Source organism: Nerophis ophidion, linkage group LG01 (assembly GCF_033978795.1).
Source record: "Nerophis ophidion isolate RoL-2023_Sa linkage group LG01, RoL_Noph_v1.0, whole genome shotgun sequence".
NCBI classification, from domain to species: domain Eukaryota; kingdom Metazoa; phylum Chordata; class Actinopteri; order Syngnathiformes; family Syngnathidae; genus Nerophis; species Nerophis ophidion.
The window spans coordinates 54041779-54056365 of NC_084611.1; the positions used below are offsets into that span (position 1 = coordinate 54041779).

The window sequence follows — 14587 nt, forward strand, 5'->3', positions numbered from 1 at the left end:
ATTCATCAGCGTGAGAGCTGGAATAAAGATTTAGCGTGAAAAGCTTGCGAGAATATACTTTCATGAAGTCAGTCAATACTGTTGCTAGAAGGCAAATTTGTGGACCCAGACTGAACAAAGAAAAGAGGAAAGCTTATATAGGGAGAAATCAAGGAGAACCAGGTGTGTGTAGAAAACGAGGAGCAGGTGAAATCAATGTGTAACCATGGTAACGGACTAAACAGGAAGTAAGTGGGTCAGAAGAGAATGAAACAAAGATGGAAAAATAAACATGTGAAGATCTGAGTCACGGATCGCAACACATATAGATAAAAATACAAAGAATTCCTATTGCGACATCCAGCAGACACATTTAGAACAGCAGTTTTTTTCATTTAAAAATTTCAGGTTAATTTTTAGAATTAGCAAAGTCATCCCGCGGGCCGGATAAAACCTTGTTTTTTCTAAATAAATTATGTGATAATGTTCATCAGTCAACTCTTCGGTGTTGATTTTCAATCTATTAAGATAAACAAATATACATCATAATAAAATTAAAGTGTTATTTTTGTAGTTTGATCATTTTCCTCGACTGATGTACTAACATGTGCTTCATTTTGTACATATCATCTATAAAGATACAAATAATTGCTATTGCGACATCCAGTGAACACATTTGGAACAGCAGTTTTTTTCATTCAAAAATTTCAGGTGAATTTTTACAATTAGCTAACTCATCCCGCAAGCCGGATAAAACTTTGTTCGGGGGCTTGATCGGGCCTTTGGGCCATACGTTTGACACCCTTGATGTAGACCAGTGGTGGGCGTTACGTCGATCTCGGAGGGTGTGTCAGTCGATCTCAAGCCAGGCATTAAAAAATATACATAAAAATGAGCAATCATCAATCATACCAAGACTTCACTTTCGTCAGTTGTTTGACATTCTCGGCACCCGAGGATCTTGTGAGATGACGCTGGCTGCTGCAAGCTCATATTTAAGAAAAAAATCACTAACAGGGCGGACGCAGAGAAACACATTTTATTTCTAGAGACTCCGTACCTACTGTCAAAACTCTAAAGACCGACTGCACAGTTCCTGTCTTCACCATAAAAGACCTGTTTCATCCTGCCTGTGCTAACAAAATAAGGGTCTCAGAAAGCTAGTGTGCACAAGCTAGCAAGCTACGGAGTTTGATGCCAATGTATTTCTCCCCCGCCCTCAGCGACCGCTTTCTCACTTGCTTGCCCACCCGCACACTCACTGACGTCACTCACCTGCTGCCAGACATTAAAGGGCCACACACATATGCTACTCTCATAACAAAGTGTTTAAAAACGAGTATGCAAGTTGGACAAATGAGATGCCAAATCCAACCACTTTCATGTGGTATTGGACAGAAAGGAAGACTTTCTTTTTCCTCCATTTGAAAATGAGGACGTTATCAGCACCACTGTCTAATTCCAATCAATGCAAGTCATCAGAATCAAATACACCAACTTATATTCTTGTCTTCATGAAAGAAAGGAATCTATGTGTGTTAAACATGCTTGTATTATCATTAAACACCATTAACTTGTTAACAAAAATGTCTCTTTCATAAATAAATCAATATAAATTATAAATAGGAATGAGGTAGATCTCCTCGACTTGGTCAATTGAAAAGTAGCTCACCTGCAGAAAAAGCGTGAGCGCCCCTGATGTAGACCATAAAGAAGTGTATTAAATGTTGATTTAACAGCATAACATGACGCCTTTAAGACTTAATTTAGGACTGATGTACTTAAAATTTGCTTTACACAAAAAACAGAATGTAAACAATAAAATAAAAAATACAAAATTATGATAGTAAAAAAAGTAAGGTGAGGGCCGACTGTAAACAGGAATTGTATGTACTAGAAAGAATGTGTGAAGGCTACACTAATACTGCAAAATGTACAAAGACACCAGTGTACTGTATGTATGTATATGTGCATTTTATTATTATCAATGTGTGCCAGTTAGCACATGCAATAGTACACACATAAATGAGCAAAGCAAACACTTAACCTATTATTTACTCCTAAAGAACACCTGTGTCATTTCTCACTTTCTCTGCATCCACTGACAATAATCTTTCTTTTACTGCGTGTTTGACCTTTGGCTCATCTTTTACACACCGCACTGAGGAATGTTTGCACCGTATAGACACACGCACACACACACACACACACACACACACACACACACTCACACACACACACACACACACTTTCTTGTATTTCATACCTTCTTCAGACCTTCTGAAAAATGCCTACCTCTTTAGGACCACCCTTTATAGATATATAAAGATTTATAATTACAACATTAATAATATGTACATACTATGTAAATATGAAAAAAGCTTGTTGTGAAAAATTAGTCGGAATTTCACCAGAAAAAGGTCACAATTTCACAAGAAAAACTAAAAATCAAAGTCGTAATTTTACTCAACGCAAGTCAAAATTTTACGAGAAAAACGAGACATTTGTGCAATATTATGATAAAAGTTGGAATTTTACTCAACAGTTGCAATTTTAACAAGAAAAGCTGAAACATTTTGGCGATTTTATGAAAAGTGTCATAATTTTACTCGAAAAAAGTCACAATTTTATAAGAAAACTTAAAAATTTTATCATAATAATCAGAATTTTACTTGGCAAAATGATGACAAGTCATAATTTTACTCCAAAAGTTCACCGTTTTACAAGAACAACAAAAAAATTGCAACATTGCTATAGAAGTCAGAATTTTTTATGACAAGTGTCACCATTTTGCATTAAAAAGTAATAATTTTACATCATAAAATGTGATATTTTTACGAGAAAATTGAATTTTACTCAATAACAGTTGCAATTTTACAAGAAAAGCTAAAAATGTTTGGCAATTTTATGAAAAGAGTCCTAATTTTACTCGACAAGAGTCACAATTTTAAAAGAAAACTGTAAAATGTTCAAATAATGATCAGAATTTTACTAGGCAAAATGATAACAAAAGTCATAATTCTACTCCAAAAATCTCACCGTTTTACAAGAACAACCCAAAAAATTGGCCATATTGTGATAAAAGTCTGATTATTTTTATGACAAATGTCACCATTTTGCATTAAAAAGTAATAATTTGACATAATAAAGTGTGTTAATTATAAGAGAAAATAAAATTTTACTCAATAACAGTTGCAATTTTACAAAAAATTCTGAAACATTTTGGCAAATTTGTGAAAAGAGTCATAATTTTACTCGACAAAAGTCACAATTTTAGAAGAAAACTTTAAAATATTATAACAATAATCAGACTTTTACTCGGCAAAATTATGAGAAAAAGTCATAATTGCATTTAAAAAATGTTACCGTTTTACAAGAACATCCCAAAAAATGGCAACACATTGTGATAAAAGTCTGATTTTTTATGTCAAATGTCACCATTTTGCATTAAAAAGTAATAATTTTACATAATAAAATGTGATCTTTTTACGAGAAAATTTTATTTTACTCAATAACAGTTGCAGTTTTACAAGAAAAGCTAAAACATTTTGGCAGTTTTAAGGAAAGAGTCGTAATTTTACTCGACAAAAGTCACAATTTTATAAGAAAACTAAAATGTTGTAATAATGATCAGAACTTTACTTGGCTAAATGATGACAAAAGTCATAATTTTACTCCAAAAATGTCACCGTTTTACAAGAACAACCAAAAAATCTGCAATATTGTGATAAATGTCATATTTTTTTATGACAAATGTCACCATTTTGCATTAAAAAGTAATAATTTTACATAATAAAATGTGATAATTTTACGAGAAAATTAAATTTTACTTAATAACAGTTGCAATTTTACAAGAAAAGCTGAAACATTTTGGCAATTTTAAGAAAAGAGTCTTAATTTTAATCAACAAAAGTCACAATTCTATAAGAAAACTTTAAAATGTTATAGTAAGGATCTGAATTGTACATGGCAAAATGATGACAAAAGTGATCATTTTACTCCAAAAATGTCACCGCTTTACGAGAACAAAAAATTTGGCAACATTGCGATAAAAGTCAGATTCTTTTGTGACAAATTTCACCATTTTGGATTAAAAGTAATAATTTTACATAATAAAATGTGAGAATTTTACGAGAAAATGTAATTTTACTTAATAACAGTTGCAATTTTACAAGAAAAGCTGAAACATTTTGGTAATTTTATGAAAAGAGTCCTAATTTTAATCGACAAAAGTCACAATTCTATAAGAAAACTTTAAAATGTTATAGTAATGATCTGAATTGTACATGGCAAAATGATGACAAAAGTGATAATTTTACTCCAAAAATGTCACCGTTTTACGAGAACAAAAAATTTGGCAACATTGTGATAAAAGTCAGATTCTTATATGACAAATGTCACCATTTTGCATTAAAAAGTCAGAATTTTACATAATAAAATGGGATAATTTTATGAGAAAATTTTATTTTACTCAATCTATCCATCCATCCATTTTTTACCGATTATTCCCTTTGGGGCCGCGGAGAGCGCGTGAGCCTATCTCAACTACAATCGGGCGGGAGGCGGGGTACACCCTGGACAAGTCGACACCTCATCGCAAAATTTTATTCAATAACAGTTGCAATTTTGCAAGAAAAGCTGAAACATTTTGGCAATTTTGTGAAAAGAGTCATCATTTTACACGACAAAAGTCACAATTTTATAAGAAAAGTTTACAATTGTATAATAATGATCAGAATTTTACTTGGCAAATTGATGACAAAAGTATTAATTTTACTCCAACAGGAACAACAAAAAAATTGGCAACATTGTGATAAAAGTCAGAATGTTTAATGGCAAATGTCACCATTTTGCATTAAAAAGTGAGAATTTTACATTGTAAAATATGATAGTTTTAAGAGAAAATTGAATTTAACTCAATATTGTTGCAATTTTACAAGAAAAGCTGAAACATTTTGGCAATTTTATGAAAAGAGTCGTAATTTTACTCGACAAAAGTCACAATTTTATAAGAAAACTTTAAAATGTTATAATAATCTGAATTTTCCTTGATGACAATAGTCATAATTTTACTCCAAAAATGTCACTGTTTTACAAGAACAATCTCCCCAAAAATTGGCAACATTGTGCTAAATTTAGAATTTTTTTATGACAAATTACACAATTTTGCATTAAAAAGTAATAATTTTACATAATAAAATGTTGTAAATTTACGAGAAAATATTTAAATATTACAGAAACAGAAAGAATATGGGAAATTGTTCAAAATGTTATAAGAAAAAAATCAACACAGTCTGAGAAAAAGGTAAGCTTTTAGTAAATTTGTTTTCGTTTTTAATTGGTTTTTATTCTTCATTATTTACTTCAAGTTATTTCAGTATGTCTCTATATACATATTCATTTGTATTTTTTTAATTAATTTTGACCAAAGAGTCTGCATTTCAATTTCTTACACACACTTGTTATTACCTACTGTATGTTGACCAGACGGAGAGCACTTCTCATTCTTCCATCCATCCATTTTCTACCGCTTTTTTCCTTTTGGGGTCGCGGGGGGCGCTGGCGCCTATCTCAGCTACAATCGGGTGGAAGGCGGTGTACACCCTGGACAAGTCGCAACCTCATCGCAGGGCCAACACAGATAGACAGACAACATTCACACTCACATTCACACACTAGGGCCAATTTAGTGTTGCCAATCAACCTATCCCCAGGTGCATGTCTTTGGAGGTGGGAGGAAGCCGGAGTACCCGGGGGGAACCCCACGCATTCACGGGGAGGACATGCAAAGTCCACACAGAAAGATCCCGAGCCTGGATTTGAACCCAGGACTGCAGGACCTTCGTATTGTGAGGCAGACGCACTAACCCCTCTGCCACCGTGAAGCCCCACTTCTCATTCTTACACACACTTATTATTTCATATGTTGACCAGAGGGGGAGCACTTTTAAAACCGACACACAGTCAAATTGAAATCTCCCTCATTTTTAAAACCACCTTCATTTTGATAGATTTCACCACCAGGTGTGCAAATGAGACATTCTCTATTAGATGCAATGGTTTTTCCGTATAGGGACCATGAGTTCGGTCCTAACTTGTTCACTGGTCCTCATATGGACAGTACTTTTCCCTGTTGATGTCTCAATAAGGGTAGAAATACAAGAACACACACACACACACACAGACACACACACACACACACACACACACACACACACACACACACACATGGTGACTAAACTGTCAGTAAAACCTTGAAAGCTTATGTCTGTTTTAACAGGAACAACCTGTCCTATTCCATTCTGCGCTTTAATAGTTTTCCTGTGACTTGTTACAGTTTCGTCAACGTGTCGTGTCATGACTGTTTTGAATATTTGCCGCTTCTTTCCTTCTACGTGGTTTATTTTACTTTGGCCTTTTCTGGCGGAATATTTGTGAAATTACCCCAAATCAATCAATCAATCAATGTTTACTTAGAGTTTATAGCCCTAAATCACAAGTGTCTCTAAGGGCTGCACAAGCCACAAAGACATCCTCGGCTCAGATCCCACATCAGGGCATGGAAAAACTCAACCCAATGTGACAATGAGAAACCTTGGAGGGGACCGCCGGTGTGGTCGACCGGGTGACCAGTGCAATGGACGTTGAGTGGATCTAGCATAATATTGTGAGAGTCCAGGCCATAGTGGATCCAACATAATAGTGTGAGAGTCCAGTCCATAGTGGATCTAGTTAATAGTGTGAGAGTCCAGTCCAATATGGATCTAACATAATAATGAGAGTCCAGTGCATAAGTCCATAGTGGATCTAACATAATAGTATGAGAGTCCAGTACGTGGTGGATCTAGTTAATAGTGTGAGAGTCCAGTCCATAGTGGAACTAACATAGTAGTCTGAGAGTCCAGTCCATAGTCGATCTAGTTAATAGTGTGAGAGTCCAGTCCATAGTGGATCTAACATAATAGTGAGAGTCCAGTCTATAGTGGATCTAACATAATAGTGAGACTCCAGTCCATAGTGGGGCCAGCAGGAGACCATCCTGAGCGGAGACAGGTCAGCAGTAGTCAGCAGTGGATCTAACAATAGTCTGAGAGTCCAGTCCATAGTGGATCTAACATAATAATGAGAGTCCAGTCCATAGTGGATCTAACATATTAGTGTGAAAGTCCAGTCCGTAGTGGATCTAGTTAATAGTGTGAGAGTCCAGCCATAGTGGAACTAACATAATAGTGTGAGAGTCCAGTCCATAGTGGATCTAACATAATAGTGTGAGAGTCCAGTCCATAGTGGATCTAACATAATAATGAGAGTCCAGTCCATAGTGGATCTAACATAATAGTGAGAGTCCAGTTCACAGTGGATCCAACAATAGTGCGAGACTCCAGTCCAGAGTGGCTCTAGTATAATAGTGTGAGCGTCCAGTCCATAGTGAATCTAACATAATAGTGAGAGTCCAGTCCATAGTGGATCTAACATGATAGTGAGAGTCCAGTCCATAGTGGGGCCAGCAGCAGACAATCCCGAGTGGAAACGGGTCAGCAGTGCAGAGACATCCCCAACCGATGCACAGACGAGCGGTCCACCCCGGGTCCCGACTTTGAAGCCAACGCATCATCCGTGGCCACCGAACCTGTGCCCCCTCGCCCTCCACGAAGGAGAGGGGGGCAGAGCAGAAAAGAAACGGGAGATCAACTGGTGTAAAAGGGGGGTCTTGAGTACACAAATTAGTTTTAAGATGGGACTTAAAAGCTTCAACCAGAAGCTTGTGGATGGCTACCAAAAACGCCTTAGTGCAGGCCCAGAGCATTACACTACCACCACCACGCTTGGCGGTAGGCATTGTGTTCCTGGGATTAAAGGCGTCAACTTTTCTCTTCCAAACATATAGCTGGGTATTGTGGCCAAACAGCTCAGTTTTTGTTTCATCTGACCACAGAACTTTCCTCCAGAAGGTCTTATCTTTGTCAGATGAAACACAAAAAAATTGTAGAAATGATTAGAAACTCAAAACAGTTATGACATTATGTTCTTCACAAGTGTATGTTAACTTTTGACCAGGACTGTACATGCTGTTGCATAGCCTGTGCGTGTGCGAAATCTGTAAGTCAGTCATAATTATCAGTTCAAACAGGTAAAATGAGGTAGCCACTTATGTGCTTATGAAAGTTCGAGTAGTCACGAAAGGAATGAGTTCTACTTCATGAATGACGACAAATATCGTTGTAGGGCTGGAATACCCGTTCGCCATGGAAGTCATTGAACTGGAATGTGGTGTGCTCACAGATCAAACCTGTTGTTTCTTACAGTTGTATCTGTCATTTGTCATACCCGGACACATCCATGTGAGCGTCGTACTTTCACTCCTCTTTAGTTTAGTATTTTGAGGCGCACACGTCCATGTGCACAGTGTGTGTAATAATAAGTTATAATTGAAATTATGTGATTGTTGTTTTGGTTGACAAAACTCTGCAACATCGCGTGGACATCGGGGGCGGTGCCTCTGGATTGGCAGACCGGGGTGGTTGTTCCTCTCTTTAAGAAGGGGAACCGGAGGGTGTGTTCCAACTATCGTGGGATCACACTCCTCAGCCTTTCCGGTAAGGTCTATTCAGGTGTACTGGAGAGGAGGCTACGCCGGATAGTCGAACCTCGGATTCAGAAGGAACAGTGTGGTTTTTGTCCTGGTCGCGGAACTGTGGACCAGCTCTATACTCTCGGCAGGGTCCTTGAGGGTGCATTGGCGTTTGCCCAACAAGTCTACATGTGCTTTGTGGACTTGGAGAATGCATTCGACCGTGTCCCCTGGGAAGTCCTGTGGGGATTGCTCAGGGAGTATGGAGTATCGGACTGTCTTATTGTGGCGGTCCGCTCCCTGTATGATCAGTGTCAGAGATTGGTCCCATTTCCAGTGAGGGCTGGACTCCGCCAAGGCTGCCTTTTGTCACCGATTCTGTTCCTAACTTTTATGGACAGAATTTTTAGGTGCAGTCAGGGCGTTGAGGGTATCCGGTTTGGTGGTCGCGGGAGTAGGTCTTTGCTTTTTGCAGATGATGTGGTCCTGATGGCTTCATCTGGCCAGGATCTTCTGGTCTCACTGGATGGGTTTGCAGCCGACTTTGAAGCGACTGGAATGAAAATCAGCATCTCCAAGTCCGAATCCATGGTTCTCGCCCGGAAAAGGGTGGAGTGCCATCTCCGGGTTGGGGAGGAGATCTTGCCCCAAGTGGAGGAGTTCAAGTACCTAGAAGTCTTGTTCACGAGTGAGGGAAGAGCGGATCGTGAGGTGGACAGGCGGATCGGTGTGGCGTCTTCAGTAATGCGGACCCTGTAACTGTCAGGGTTATTTGGTGTCAAACCCCAAGATGCAGAGATGGAGGCAGGCATCGAGTGAGCAAACATGATTTAATAAAAATACTAAGACAAAATCAAATAAAAGGGTACCAACACAAAGCGCGCACGAGGCGGATAACAAACTAAGGGTCTTTAGCATAGAAGCTAGCAAGTGGTCAATTGTACAGAATATGTACTGTACTGTGCAATCTACTAATAAAAGTATCAATCAATCAATCAATCAAAGAAACAAAAAAGAGCCTAGCGTGGAAGCTAGCGGGTAGCAAACAGGAAAAACTGGAAACAGCTAATTGCTAACAGAAACGGCTTACCCTACGACGACCAGGACAAAATGTAGCACGACAGGTAGTAGCTGTAACAAAACGACATGACACGATAGCCCCGACAAAAGCGACATGTGGTAACGACAATACAATGATCCCGCAACTGACACAAGACAAAGCTGGTACAAATAGGAGCGGGCTGATTGGTAACGGGTGTGGCTAGGTGCCAATCAGCCGCAGCTGAGGAGGAACATACCACTCAGGGAACAAGACAGGAAGCTGACAAAATAAGAGCACTAGAAAGGAACTAAGGACAGGAAATACTAAAAACACAGAGGAGAAACGAAAACGTAAACAAAAGTAGCCCTCCCTCCCATAACGGATACCAGACGTTGTACGAACCACCCCTAAAAGAAAAACAGTCCAAAGTCAAGGGAGGGTGGAGGGAGGACAAGGTGGTGGGCCGCCAGGCCAAGTGTCCCCGCACCCAGCGGGGAAGAGTCAAGTGGCAACGGCGAATGGAACGCCGCTGCAATTTGTGAGGCGGTCACCCATGAAACGACCACCTTTGTGGCCGACAGGTGTATGTTGGTGCCCTCTGCTTGCTCACCGGACAGGATGGTGGTGGCGCCCCCTGCTGCTGGCCCACCGGACAGGATGGTGGTGGCGCCCCCTGCTGCTGGCCCACCGGAGAGGATGGTGGTGGCGCCCCCTGCTGCTGGCCCACCGGAGTGCGTGGTGGTGGCGCCCCCTGCTTCTGGCCCACCGGAGTGCGTGGTGGTGGCGCCCCCTACTGCTGGCCCACCGGAGTGCGTGGTGGAGTCTGCTGGCCCATCGGAGTGCATGGTGGCGCCATAGGTTGCAGACCCACAGGAGATGATGGCGCCGTACGTTGCAGACCCACCAGAGGTGATGGTGGCGTCTGCCGGCCCACCGGAGATGACGGTGGCACCTACCAGCCCACCGAATGGTAGCGCCGTCTGTTGCAGACCAACTGAAGATGATGGCGCCGTAATTAATTCGAGCGCTAAATTAAGCCTCTCCGCCATGGACAACTCTGCGGGGTTCGTATTTGGCTGGATAATTCTGTCAGGGATATTTGGTGTCGAACCCCAAGATGCAGAGATGGAGGCAGGCATGGAGTGAGCAAACATGATTTAATAAAGATACTAAGACAAAATCAAACAAAAGGGTACTAACACAAAGCGCGCACGAGGCGGATAAAAAACTAAGGGTCTTTAGCATAGAAGCTAGCAAGAAACAAAAAAGGGCCTAGCGTGGAAGCTAGCGGGTAGCAAACAGGAAAAACTGGAAACAGCTAATTGCTAACAGAAACAGCTTACCGCTACGACGGCCAGGACAAAATGTAGCACGACAGGTAGTAGCTGTAACAGAACGACATGACACGATAGCAACGAAAAAAGCGACATGTGGCAACAACACTACAATGATCCCGCAAATGACACAAGACAAAGCTGGTACAAATAGGAGCGGGCTGATTGGCAACAGGTGTGGCCAGGTGCCAATCATCCGCAACTGAGGAGGAACACACCACTCAGGGAACAAGACAGGAAGCTGACAAAATAAGAGCACTAGACAGGAACTAAGGACAGGAAATACTAAACACACAGAGGAGAAACGAAAACACAAACAAACTGTCAGTGGCAAGCCTGACAGTAACGATCCGTTGTGGTGAAGAAGGAGCTGAGCTGGAAGGCTAAGCTCTCAATTTACCGGTCGATCTACATTCCCATCCTCACCTATGGTCATGAGCTTTGTGTTGTGACCGAAAGGACAAGATCATGGGTACCTTAGAGATAGGGTAAGAAGCTCTGCCATCTCGGGGGAGCTCAAAGTAAAGCCGCTGCTCCTCCACATCGAGAGGAGCCAGATGTGGTGGTTAGGGGATCTGGTCAGGATGCCACCCGAACGCCTCCGTAGGGAGGTGTTTCGGGAACGTCTGACCGGTAGGTGGCCAAAGGGAAGACCCAGGACACATTGAGAAGACTATGTCTGTCGGCTGGACCTGGGAACGCCTCGGGATCCCCCGAGAGGAGCTGGACCAAGTGGCTGGGGAAGAAGATGGATGGATGGATGATTGTTCCTCCATTCATGATAAACAGGGCGTATTTTGTAAACACAGAACTATTTGGAGACAGAAATAACATGCTCTAATGTAAGAAAATGCTTATTAGTTTGATAAAAGAACAGAGTAATATACCTCTTGTGTTTGAGCAGCATTCTTAAATTACTCCATGTACTGCCATGTGCTGCCAGAGACACATTCAATTATCATGTTCTGTTTGGTTTTGGACTCCCTCAGTTCCTGTTTTGTGCACCCCTGGGTTTGTGTTCATTTACCATGGTTGCATCGGCCTCCGATTAGTGTCTGGGATGCTCACCTGCTGCAAGGCACTAATCAGAGTGCTATGTGTTCACGTTGCTCACCACAGCCTGTCTAGTTTGCTACACACAACAGGTAATGACGGTTAGTTTTGATTTCTCTTTGTATGCTAGCCCCCACGCTAGCCTTTCGTGCATTTGGAACAGGGGTTAGTGCATGTGTATCAACTTTTCTCTTCCAAACATATTGCTGGGTATTGTGGCCAAACAGCTCAATGTTGCTTGTTTCATCTGACATGGACAAAGATAAAACCTTCTGGAGCAGAGCTAGGCAAATTAAGGCCCAGGGGCCACATACGGCCTGTTGAGCTTTTCAATCTGGCCGGCCGGACATTCCCAAATATTTTTTTTAGATCTTTAAGATGGAAAGTGTAGCTGCCATTATGATGTGCAGTGATGTTTTCTAACGACCGTAAGTCTTGAACTATACAAAGTATTTCAATGGTTGGAATCTGCGCTTATGGATGATATTGTTATGTGTTGACTAAGGGGAGGTGACGGCAAACAGACACCAGAGGTTGGTAATGTTCAATAGTTTATTGTATGTATAGTCAATATATATAATAAGAATAATAAACAATACTAACTACTAAATTAGGGAAATGAAGTGTGACAAAACTCAAGAGTGTGTATGGTGTAAGACTATGTGTAGAATTTAACTGAAGTGTGTGTTACCAAAGTGCTGAACGAGATACGAGGAAGTCTAGGAGCAGGCAGGTGATCAGGGGCGAGAGAGGAGTCGAGGAACGAGGGAGGCAGTCAAGATCCAGGGCAACGGAAGGAAAACACTGGGTACACCATTAGAGAACTAAGTTCCTGCGCCGATCCTTGGGTCCACTGGTCCTTTATTCAGCTCGCCCTCATCAGTCACAGGTGTCCACATTGCCTGATCATCTGCAGGCTTGTAGCTGCGTGGGCGTGCTGCTCCCAGCGCGAGCAGGGGAGTGTCCGAACACGCTGTCAGCGGATCCACCGGGTGTTCCTGCAGAGGAGGTAGATGCAGACTGCGCGTGCGCCGTAACAGTTATACTAGTTACTATGGTCACCTCATTAGTTACTATGATAATCTAATTAGTTACTATGGTCATCTAATTAGTTACTATGGTAATGTAAGTCAGAGCAGCTCAGACGAGGCACCAAGCAGTGTGGGCGGGAGCGTTTCCACAGACGCAGAAGGAGCTTTTCACAACAAAGTTCTAAAGCTTATTGATGTATCAGATATATCAGATTGTAGGTGGGTTTATGTTATGTTATGTTCGTGTTCATATTTCACTGTTTGTTGCATTTTTGTTGAGTTTCACTTGATTGTAAAATGTGTCGATCGAAAGGGGGTGTGACGTTCTTATTTTGTAAATTTTCAGTGTTTTATCCTTCATAGAAAAATGTAAAATTACATTACATTTTTAAGGTGGTCTGTCATAACCTTTTTAACATTCAATCAGACATTATTGTGAGGTTTTGTATTAGTGTTCCTAAAAATCAGATACAGACACAGTTTTTTATCTAAATAATAAGTCAAAATAATTGCCCAAGCCTGGTCTGGGGTAAACTTATCATTGACGAAAAATTCTATTTATCTGCGATTATTGTGATTAATTCTGAGTTATCTAAGAACTAACAGCTATTAAGACTCAGTGGCCTAGTGGTTAAAGTGTCCGCCCTGGGATCGGTAGGCTGTGAGGTCATACCAAAGACTATAAAAATGGGAGCCATTACCTCCGTGCTCGGCACTCATCATCAAGGGTTGGAATTGGGGGTTAAATCACCAATTGCTCAGGTTTGCTTTACCACTTTTGACGTGTGTTTGGGGTCATTGTCCTGTTGGAACACCCAACTGCGCCCAAGACCCAACCTACGAGCTGATGATTTTAGGTTGTCCTGAAGAATTTGGAGGTAATCCTCCTTTTTCATTGTCCCATTTACTCTCTGTTAAGCACCGATTCCATTGGCAGCAAAACAGGCCCAGAGCATAATACTACCACCACCATGCGTGACGGTAGGGAAGGTGTTCCTGAGATTAAATGCCTCACATTTTCTCCTCCAAACATATTGCTGGGTATTGTAGCCAAACAGCTCAATTTTTGGTTTCACCTAACATCACATGGACCTTCTGGAGGAAAGTTCTGTGGTCAGATGAAACAAAATCGTGGTTGTAGACAACCATGCATTTCCACTCTATCTTGTACGGCAATAAAAGCCTGCTAGACTATCCGTAATATACGTTGATTAATGTGTCTTGCATCTTTTATCTCGATCCCTCAAATGACGGCTAAGATTGACTGAGCTCATTAGTGCTGGTCTGCTCTATGATAAAATACTGTAAGCCTCTTTGAGGAATGAGACATGTATCTGTGTTACTTAGTACATACCACTAACGCATACTTTGTTTCTGTGCAGTGGCATCGTCTCAGTGCTGTGAGCGTTTGCACAAGGAGAAGGAAGAGGTGCGCGTCAATTTGGAGGAGGCCTTGAAGGAGCTCGACCAGAGTCACAAGGAAGAACTGGTGCAACTGGAGGACAGGTGTGGTGCCAGCGTCCACTTCCACCGACAGAAAGCTTAAAATGCAAGATTTGGTTCTAATTCTGTCCTG

At 41.0% G+C, this 14587-nt stretch overlaps 1 protein-coding gene across 4 annotated transcripts in view; it reads left to right on the forward strand.

Moving 5' to 3' along the window:
• The window catches only part of mtus1b (microtubule associated tumor suppressor 1b), a 128135-nt gene that overhangs the window by 97085 nt on the left and 16463 nt on the right, over positions 1 to 14587 (forward strand). For all 4 annotated transcript variants that reach the window (XM_061907294.1, XM_061907287.1, XM_061907300.1 and 1 more), the window contains one exon: positions 14394 to 14517. In XM_061907294.1, the coding sequence (XP_061763278.1) occupies positions 14394 to 14517 (124 nt within the window). The remainder of the gene's footprint in view (positions 1 to 14393; positions 14518 to 14587) is intronic.